General features: G+C 38.0%; 1 protein-coding gene across 2 annotated transcripts in view; it reads right to left on the bottom strand.

Moving 5' to 3' along the window:
• The window catches only part of LOC138019509 (FACT complex subunit SPT16-like), a 42,942-nt gene extending 35,858 nt beyond the window's left edge, over positions 1 to 7,084 (bottom strand). The window contains exons 1-5 of one of the 2 annotated variants that reach the window (XM_068866321.1): positions 6,918 to 7,084; positions 6,688 to 6,798; positions 1,480 to 1,644; positions 1,131 to 1,190; positions 809 to 901 (exon numbers count right to left, since the gene is read on the bottom strand). In XM_068866321.1, the coding sequence (XP_068722422.1) occupies positions 809 to 901; positions 1,131 to 1,190; positions 1,480 to 1,644; positions 6,688 to 6,798; positions 6,918 to 6,992 (504 nt within the window). In that variant the 5' untranslated portion in view covers positions 6,993 to 7,084. The remainder of the gene's footprint in view (positions 1 to 808; positions 902 to 1,130; positions 1,191 to 1,479; positions 1,645 to 6,687; positions 6,799 to 6,917) is intronic. The other variant, XM_068866322.1, reaches the window with a different exon arrangement.
• Positions 7,085 to 11,108: the final 4,024 nt, after the last annotated feature.

Consider the following 11,108-nt stretch of genomic DNA (forward strand, 5'->3'; position numbering starts at 1 on the left):
TCATCTTCTGTTGCGAGTCGTATGCAAATCTTGATAGGTTGTGAATGGTTCGGACACTGAATTCAGTTCCCCTCTAGTTTTGTCAATTGTTAAATACTGCAATCGATGCCCACTTTTAACAGTACAAATGCTGGTCACATTGCTCGAAAAAGTGAATGTGAATGAAAACACAGTAACTGAATTGAAAGCGCGTTATAGACTTGCCCATGCTTGCCAATAGACATGTTTACCATTTGTTGCGGTTGCTTCTTTTCATAAAAAAGTTTTTTATTCCACAAAAAGGTGCACCATTGATAAACATGCAATTCGCGAAGTAAAGTTCTACAGTACTCCAATTTGAATGGTGAATGGTACACGCATTTAAATGCGGAACTCAAGAAACATTTTCCTTTTCGTTCTGATTCATAAACATTGAATTGAGTTTGCTTGTTATCCACTAAATTCGTGAAGCAAAGCAACTTGCGCATTTGGAACATGATAGCTATTGCAAGATGTAAATTTTATCAGCTCGTGGTTTTTTCCAGATCCAAAAGGTCTTTGTTTTACACAGTAATACAACACAAAGGAAATTTATGGCTCTGAATAACAAAGGCAAATCAGAAGTGTAAGGATATGCATTTATACGTGTTCACATGTGTACAATATATTTATATGCGTATAAACTGCGTATGTGCAGTTAACGAAAATCTGATTGGTACTGTAGATGTAATAAAAAAAGAAAAATGAACACCAGTCAAATAAACTGTTTCCAAACTTTACAACGGCCATTTACTGAAGTGAATAGATCAATGACAAACTCTCCTCTGACCTTCTCAAATGCCTCCTTATCGAATGCCTTTTTCCATTCATCAACAAACTGTCCCTGGAAATTATCTTTGACAAATATTCCCACAGTTTTTCCCTAGAAAAAACATAAAAATCCACAATACTAATTTTTATAAGGAACCATTTTAAAACCAAGAACAAAAACATCACTAATTCAACTACATGTACAGTATTCTCAACAATAAAACTATATATCACATAATTATTTAAAAAAAGATTGACCTGTTGTTCCAAAATTTAAGAAGCTGTTAACATACACATACTTTACATTGTAACGTAATTAAAGACATACACACTGTACCTACCGATTTACTGTTTTTTATTGACTTAACAAGTGTTTGGAAATTCTCCTTGTCTTGATCAGTCTGTAAAAAGGAAAAGGTGAGGATTAATGTACATGACTATAGTTAAATTTGCATGTTAAAATTTTATCCTGTTCAAAGGCTTTGGAAAATAAATTTGACAATACATGTAACTTCATATCACTGAGCAATTTGAAAGTGCGACATTTTTCGCTAATATACCTGCACACAAATGTATTTATTTTATTTTATTTTATTTTCACAAACAATCACGCCATGTAAACTACATGTAGGTGAAGAGCATAATGAACTTCTCTCAACCTTTCCCATAACCAAATCTAACGTTTCTAACCTTGTCTCGAAGATGAAGTTCAATTGACGGAGAAAGGGTGGCTTTCTTCTGCATGTCCTGTAGTGGCTTGAGAAAGTCTATTTTCTTCTTACTTGCTAAGAAGTGGGCTGACGATTCACAGAGTATCATCACAGTATCGGCCAACTCATAACCAAATAACCATTGCTAAAGTACAACCGTAAGAAAAGTAATACATACATTTTGGAGTAAAATTGTACAGATAAAAGGAATCAAAATAATTTCTACTTAATAATATTACTTTATCATTGCATTTATTTTAATCACATGTACCTTGAAAATTGTGTAAGTGTAAGTACATTTTTTTTCCCAAAATACCCTTAACATTACACAATGTACATGTATGTCATGTGGTTCAATTTTTTTTTTGGTTTAAAAATTTTCAAAACAGTTTGATTTTTCTTTGTCCAATATTAATTATCATCATCTGAAACAAAGGAAAATTAAAATTGAAGGTTTAAAAGATGTAGGAGCAGTTGTGGCTCAGTTGGCTAGTGCGCGGCTTTCGCAGCAAGAAGTCCTTGTAGCTTGTAGCTATAGCTTTCAATTCCCGTAAAACAGAGCACTGACAGAGGGAGGGGGGTAAAGGGTGCACCGTCGGCTTCCATTGATACCAGCCTCGTAGAAGAAGGAACTACCGACGTTAAATAAAGTTACTTTACATTTTACCTTCGTTGAACCAGGAAAGAAATTGAGCCATGGCATACTGGTATGTACATGCAACAAGTATTGTTCTAATTTTCCTAATTAATTAACCATAAGTGAGAAGATCTACACATCATTTCTAAAACAATGGAAATGTTTGCATGACATTCTTTGTACATCTTCCGAAGAGTATAGCAGTATGTTAATGGGAGAGCTAAAAATTGAATATGAGGGTTCCTTCGAGGAATGGGACAATCAGGAAGATCACTTTTAGGGTAATATGTTAACCAGGAGAAATGGGATGAAATATAAGAAATAATGCTATGTGTAGTACTTTAGTTTAGCATTTTGATTACCCTGCAATGGGGGCAGGTATGACAGGTCATAGGTCACAGGTCATTGTTTTACCAATACAGAAACAACACTAACCATTTACCAATCGTAAAATTAGGACTTAAAACTGTTGTTTAGGTCTAGGACAGATTTAATGAATGTTTAGGATTCTCTCTGTATTGGTAAAACAACGATGTTCCTTGACCTTTGTTTTGCTGCTGCCATGGTGGTTTACACACTACAAACAAATGACAAAGGGAAATGTTGCATTAAAAAATTTCGAAAAGAACAGATATGGGTGTTGTTACACTATCAAAGCAAATAAAACTAGCAGAATGAGAGAGCACAAGAGTACAATTCTCAAAACATAACATTGTATGTTGCTCCCAGTATTGACTACAGTCCGCCTCACTGTCTCACTCTGGATATAAACCACATGACAAACTAGTCTGGATTACAGGTACTTCTACATGTAGGTTTGTTCTTTGGATATTATTTATGGACTTTTAAATTTTCATTTTTCAACAATTGCTGTTGTTGTAAAATGTGCATTTTGTGTAACATCATTCCTTCTGCAATGGAAGGAACAGGTAATTTAACTGGCAGGGCTAGGGACTAAAAAAAACCAACTAGCCCTGGACTACTAAAAAATCCGTTTTGGCTGGTCAAGATTATTTTGTACTAAACTAGCCATTCTGGCCAGTGAAAGTTCTGAGTAATGGAGAACCGACATGAAATAATCAAATGAAAGCAAATAATTCCAAACACTGTACTGTACGTGTATATCACAAAAGGAGATTAAATGAAAGCTACATGTAACAGAAAGTGAAATGGCTGTTAGAGATGAGATTAAATTACTAAAAAAACGAAAGCATGCTCACTGTTTCGGTTACGTGACTGGCTGTTTCTGGTAATGATAACAGTAGGTACAATGTACATGTTAGCTATACATGTGTGATGTGATGTGGAATGCTTTTCATCATACACCTGTACCACATGCAGCAAAAACAGAAAGTGATCAAAAGGTCTGCTACTCAAGCATGTTAGCATGGTTCACTTCATTCCAAAGTAAAAGTTAGAAAGGAAGCTACATGTATATATTGTTCTACTGTACATGTATGTCACCTAGCTATATAAAGCATCCTTGGTTGCACAGAACGTTCACAACATTCAAATTCAGGTCATATGACCTATAATTGGACGCAAAGGAAAAAATCTTCCTTCAAAATGGGGAGTTGTGTACATGTACAAGTACTTAAAGAAATTTCACCTACTTTGTTTTGGTATCAATCTCCTACTCTTTGGATACTATTTTATGAATTAGCCTTGTAAGCAGGTCTATTACAATTACTTACCACATAATTTGATTAACTCATTAAGAATAGGTGTTTCTGAATTCTCTGCAAGGGGTCCTATATGGTGGCTCACCCAAGCCTTAACCCTCTGACACCCAAACCGGCCTAAACCGGCAAGACTTGTCAATGGGGAACCCCTGGGAGTCAATGGGTTAATCACTCACCCTCAGGGCATCAAGTGACAAAATAATGACACTCAGAAAATAGGGAAATAGGAAAGACAGTGGCCAAAAAAATAGGAAAAACATAGGAATTCTCATCCCAAAATAGGAACAAAATAGGAAACTTTCCCTGAATTCTATCCTCTTAACAAAGCCAACAGCAGCTCTGTTCCACAACCCCCTTGCCTTATTTAATATCTAACAGGCAAGATGGCATGCATCCCTCATAGAAACAAGTGTTAAAACTTTTACTAAGGAAAACTTGTCCTTCACCTGCCAAATTAAATCACATACAGTACTTTACATGGATAAGCAGGGCTCCAAAAAACTCCCGTCCAGTAGTCTGGGACATGTAGATTTCCCCTTCGGGCAAGTAACTTTCTCCCCTTAATTGCCCCAAGGGGAAGAGCCCAGGCAAGCCCTTCGCCGATTATATTTTTGCTAATGATTTTGAGAAGAAAGGGTAAATTTTAGGCACAAGGGTAATCAAGTGTTTAGATGAAGCTTGATGAAAATTACAATTTACAGCATTGTTTTGTTGATTTCGTGACCCGCGCTCACGGCTCAAAAGTGGTTGCGTAGCACGTGATTAAAATCTCCCCCGATCAAATTTCTTTCTTTCCTTGTCATCCTGTGACCAGTAACAGGTCACAGGATGACATGTCATTGAGAATTATTGAACAAAAACATTAGGGTGCCATATAAAGGCGTATGAAAACAGTCAGGTAAAAAAGCTCATTGAGATTGTATTGGGAAAGCAGATAATCGTGATAGAGGATCTGACAATGTAGGGTACACACTACTTCAATGTGATTATAACAGTGTTCATCCATGTTAATTATTACAAACCGTACAGCTTCATAAAAACGGAATGAAGAAGTTAACATGAAAACACTGACAAAGTCTGGGCACGAATTTCAGAAGGTTATCATTCACACAGGCTATAAATTCTCTGCATTTTTTTTTTGACAGAAAGCTCTCTTTTTGTTTCTAAAGAATTTACCAATTTTATCAAGAATTTTATCTCAAACATTTCAAAATGTTCCTCTGCACTAAGAAAGACCTTAAAAATAGGAAAAGATAAGAATTTCTTGAAAAAATAGGAGAAAAATAATAGGAAGCAGGCCAAAAAATAGGAAAAAATAGGAACTTGACCCCCTGTGGCATTGTGTTGTGTACACTTGCTTTAAGTGTTTTTAATAGTTATTTTCAAACCAGCTTGTTTTATATTGAATGAACTAGCTCAAGACTGAACTAACACACATTCTTATTGGCCACTGTTGTCAATTTCGACATTGTCAAGTAGAGCACTTTGTTTTTCGTTTTGTGGCCACTGAGTTGCGAATATTTTAGTTTAATTTTCAAAGGAAATATGTTTAAAAATGTCTGTAAAGAACACAATTAAACAATCAAATTGACAATTTTTTTTTTATAATTCATGGCTGTATCTTGCAAATAAAAATTCTACAAGTGAAACAACTTTCATGTGTCATGCAAAAGAGTTTGATTCCCTATGACTTGTTTCACACTGAAAACACTTTGGTGATTTAATTTTGTAAATGGGATTGATTTCATCCAACCTAATTATTGCATATTCCTGTTAAAATTTTGACCATTAAAAAATTACAGCATTACTTTCAATATTATGGCAAAACACACACAAGGGTTGTGTTACTGTTAACTTAGAGTAGTTGGATCATGTATCTTATAGGGTGATCGAAATATCGACCTACACTGTATGTATTAGTCAATATACGGACACTCCACTGACTTGTCGGCTGACTATATTGACCGAGAGTAGACCGCTAACTACATGTAGTCTATCGATAGAGACCCATGACTGTCAATCATTGAAATCCACTGATACATCACCAACATTTAACCGTCATATTATGGACGCTTGATTGTCTCCCATTCGTTAGTCAACTGATATATCAGCGGGAACTCGAACCACATGTCCATATCGACTGATGTATCAGCTGAGACGTCAGTCTTTATTCTATCAACACTTGTCAGACATCCGACCAATGTGTTGATGGACTGTACAATAAGAGCCGACCACTGGTCCAGCAAGACCATTGACCATCAATCGATCCACCCAACATTACAATGTACTAACATTTCACCATCATATTTCGGATGCTAAATCGACTATCTGTCAGGTATATATCTGTAATCTGTCAGTCGATGTTCTTTGACTAATGTTCATTGATTAATGTTGAAGATTCTTTATTGGCTGACTCTTGCTCAACTATCGACTGATACAGGACCGACATTTGGCTGAAGTGCCACCAGCACTTGACCAAATTATAAGCTACCGATATGATCATGGTTGATACATCGGACAACATCAATGGAAGCTCAATAGTTGGTCGATATGTCAGTTATACTGAACGGTACATCGGCCAATATGTTGATGGAGGTACCCTGTAAGATACATGATCTGATTTGTCGAGCTACAATACTTCAAAATAAAAAATTACAACCACTATTGGGTTCCAAAAATGGCACTCTGATACAAATCTGCAAACTACGTATTATATTGACTTTTTCGTTGGCACGTAGCGATAATCCTAATTCAAAACGTCAAAGTAAGTGAGCAACAAAGAACCCCTTCAAAGGAAGTTAAAGTACTACTTCATGTACAATGTAATATAAAGAGCTCGGGCCATGTGACTTTTAACGAGACATTTTACCTGGATAGCAGTTGATTTACTATATAGGACATCCTCATCTTGTCCAACGGCAATAACAACCGCATCGACAGTGGGAAAATTCGTACCATTTTCTTCCGTATCCTCCTCTTTCTGAAATCGATTGACAAGGCATTCGATTAATTCGATTCATCGTCGACTCGAGAGAAATTTTAAGTTCAAGAGGAGGCTATCGAGATAACTCCGACTGAGGAACACTGTAAAATTTTTACCTTCCAAGCGTCATAAATCCTTTTGATTCGTCGAAAAAAGGCGTCTTTGTCGAGGGTGATTTTTGAGGCCGCCATGCTAAATCTCTGGCGTAAACATTTACATCGATGAAATGTCCAAATACAAGGAAAGACTTAAAATGGCGGGAACAGAATCCTAATCCATGACGTCGCCAACCTATTGGCCAATAAAAGGTACGTTTAGATTTACATTTGATGGGATTTACCGCTGGCTCGAAGGTCGCTGGAGGTTTCCGGTGGATAGGACGGTGCCTTCGTACTATTAACTTCAAAGGTATTTTTGCCCCGATTTATGATTATGGAGGAAATTTAGATCTTAGCAAGTGCTATTGAAATCCAAAAAGAAGATTAGGGGTGACCACGCATTTGTCAAAGATAATTCATGAACAATATTTGTAAAAAGCTCTAAAATACATTTAGTAATGTATGGCGTTCTTTCTCAAATTGAAGCTTAATATATTTATCTCTAAAGAATGCATGGTTACCCCCAATTTTCTTTTTGGATACCAAGAGTACTTACAAAGATCTGCTCTCTCTGTATAGTTTTAAACCGCACAAAAATATCCCTGCTTTAGTAAGCATCATCGATAGGAAACCCAAGCAATCTCGACCCCAGGGCTGTTCTCTTGACTGAGGGAGACTGGGGACCCCTGAAGCAAAGTGTTTTCTCATTGGTTTTCGTGAAGAACAATAAAAAGAGTCTCGGATTGGTGCATTCATGTTAGCACGAGGAGTGAGCATGCGCCATAAGATTCAAATAGCCAGTTTTTGGCTATAGGAACCCTACAGTGCATGTTCTCGTACATAGAGTTTCCCAGAGCCTTGGGTCGATCCGAGGCTCTGGTGACGAGAATGGAAACCCGAGTATCTGGAGAGGCACAGAACATATGCGCAATAACAATAGTAGGCACCGTCCTTAAATCATGTCTGGGGTTTATTAACTTGCTGTGGCTCATACATGCAGGATTCATTTGACATAAATGCCTTCAATTGGGCCTTGTTCAGTTCTCACAATAATAGTGATAATGAATATGCAAACACTTTATCTAGTTAGCTATACTGAAGACACACCCTGGAAGAAGGTTTTAAGGAATACCTTTGAGAGAAATACTAGGCACGGATCAAGGAGTAGAAGGTGCCTGAATGAAAGGAGAAGCCCCTGCATGGTAATGATTCTTGCTGTAGATGGCTAGTTTTGCCCATGAAAAATCTTAGAATTGGATTAAGAGCGGTTTCCCTGGTTTGCTCAAAAAGAAAACCGAAGGGCTAATAGTTGCTGCTCAGGAACATGCCCACTGCACAAATATGACAGACCAGCAGGGTGTGGATGAGCAATGTGGGGTTTTTGCCAACAACGTTTGGAAACTTTGATGTACAATGTGAGTGGGTGCCCAAAGTGGCCCAGACCCGATACACTGGGAGCTGTGCATGAGGTGTGGTTTTAAGTGCCCTGAAAAGTAGTATCAGTATATGAACCATGAACCACATTGCTGAGTGGAGAATGCATGATGATTACCGGTATGTCTTGGATCTTGCAATTCACACTGACAGAACTGGGACCAGCACAATCAACCTTACATATTCAAATCAACAAAAGTAACCATTTGTGGACCCTGATTGACAATGCTGTTTCATGCTATTTCCATGTGGTTGAGGCAAACCACAGAGAAGGTGAACAAATACAATTTGAGTTGCATTGTAGCTTTTGAGATAAGGCAGATACATCAGACAAGTGACTACCCATACCATGCCAATAGTATTGGGGGGGGGGGGGGGGGGCACTGGAGACCCCTAACAACGGCTTCATGGAGTCTTTCAGCAACTTGGAAATACCACATACGTATATCTGCAAGCACTCAGATGATAGTAATTTTAGGCACAGCTGGCATCCTTAGGCAAACATTGAGCCTGTAAGCCCCAATTAATGGCTGAGGTTTGTTGTATTAAAGGCACCCAGCAAATTAAACTTACTGCTGATGGTGAGGTAAACAGTAATAATAACGATAACAATGATAATGAAAATGCTAATGATGATGATACTGGTGATGATAAGACTCATTCAATTAAGTGAAAGTAGGCGTCATGCACATCGTCAAAACATTTTTCACAAAGAATAATCTGTCTCAGGATTGCACTCACCTGGGCTATCAAATTACATCAAGCTTGGTTTGTACTTATAATAATGATGATAATAATAATAATAATAATAATAATAATAATAATTTAATAATAATAATAATAATAGTAATAATAATAGCAATAGTAGTGATGATGATAATGATGAAAAAATAATGATAATTATAATGAACGATTACGTGCTTGTAAGGGAGGGGGGGGGGAGGGGTGCAGGAATCTTACCATAATAAGCCAATTCAGACGTTTATATTATTGTTAAATGACTATTTACAGGCTGCTCTTTTTCAGTTTATTAGCCAAGGCTCCTATCAAATTTCTCACTACTGACATCACAGCAGAAGCACACACAAATGTTTAGGCCAACTCAGTTGGTAAGAGCACTGCCCTTGCATCACAGAGGTTATGGGGTCAAATCCCATTAACGTCACTTGCATTTTTCAGTTGTCTACAAAGAGACGATTGCTTTTAAAAATTGTCTATATAGTGCCATCATTTCTCCAATTCACCTCTAAACTGCACTTCACAAACATTTGTCAACCAAAGACAAACTTTCCTCGCTTTCTGCCGTTGTTCAGAAAACTGCCTTGGTAACCGTGCATCGCAGGAAGCTGTAGGAATTTACAGTTACAATGCAATACATACTTAATTGACCACACCCCAAATGGGCTTTTCAGGGTCAATGAAACACAATCAACAAAACGAGAGAACACAACAGCGGCAGGTAAATCAGTTGGCTATTTACGAGTACGGCTGAGAAGTGGAACCAGGGACTATCAGGAACAAATTCAAGGACATCTGCATCTACATGTTCCAGCACTCGGCAAAGTCCCTTTTTGACTTGTAGCTGTTTCTGCTTAGGTGGCCTTATAGACCACAAGCCTTTTTAGAGACATCATCGCCAAGCCGGCCACTTCTGCTGGAGAGAACAGGACAGCCACGACACCGGGGACTTTATCCCCTACTCCTCTCGAATAGTGCATGGGTTCTTTAACGTCCCACAGGGAACATATGAACATATAAGATATTTGTGAGACGGGGCGTACGGTTTATAGTCCTTATATCCGAGAAGACTTGAAAGTCTAACCATTTGCAGATGAAATTACAAAGGCAGCACTTTCTCCTCAGTTGCTTTAAGATCCTGAGTGTTGATCCGGCCGGGGTTTGAACCCGCGACCTCCCGCATGACAGCCCGATGCTCAACCAACTGAGCCACCGGTGCGCGGTCAGAACGAGTCCTGAACCGGGTTTATGGTATTTCGATGTTTCATTCCGGCACCGCGTTCGAGATAGCTTAGGAACTCGCAACGTGCAGACCCGCTCTCAGATGGCTTGGATTTATTCAAGCTTCTTTCGCAACATCGATGATCATTTTTCATTACATGTACAACCATAGTTCAAATTTATGTCTTTCATGTTTTCACTAGAAAAATGTTGATCAACCTTACCACCGTTTCTCCCCGGTGGGGACATTTGGGCGTATCAACGAGGTAGGGTCAAATTACGGTGCAAAAACGCTTTTTGAACCACTCTTTTCGTTCCTTTGTAAATTCAAGAAAATTGACCACGAAACCGAGCAATGAGTAAAATCAATGAGTAAAATCTCTAACTGTTTGAGGGGGGGGGGGGGGGGGGGGGTTGGATTACTTGGGTCAATTTTCGCCTACCCCTTTTAGGTCTATTTTATGGCCAATTGTAGACCCCATCTTAGTCACTTTTGGGTAAATGTAATTTTAGCGACCCCAACTTAGTCACTTTCTGTTTATGCATATACCTTACATAAAGCCTTTTAATTGTAATTTCAAGACGGAATGTAATGCGACTAGGCAGTGGTTTCATTTTTGGCCTGTGAAGGTGGAACTAAGCTATCGAAGCCAAACACCAGTTGATAACTTCGCTTTGCTTGGCGTTGTTATTATTATTTTTCTTTCTCGATCGTCTTTAATGTACACAATAGCTAACTCTGTATCTTATATTTATGGGAAAAAGACGCGAAAAAGCACTGGCACTTAATTCCAACATCTAAATCTTCCCGTTTGA

The sequence above is a fragment of the Montipora capricornis genome, chromosome 10 (genome assembly GCF_036669925.1).
Source record: "Montipora capricornis isolate CH-2021 chromosome 10, ASM3666992v2, whole genome shotgun sequence".
Classification (NCBI taxonomy): domain Eukaryota; kingdom Metazoa; phylum Cnidaria; class Anthozoa; order Scleractinia; family Acroporidae; genus Montipora; species Montipora capricornis.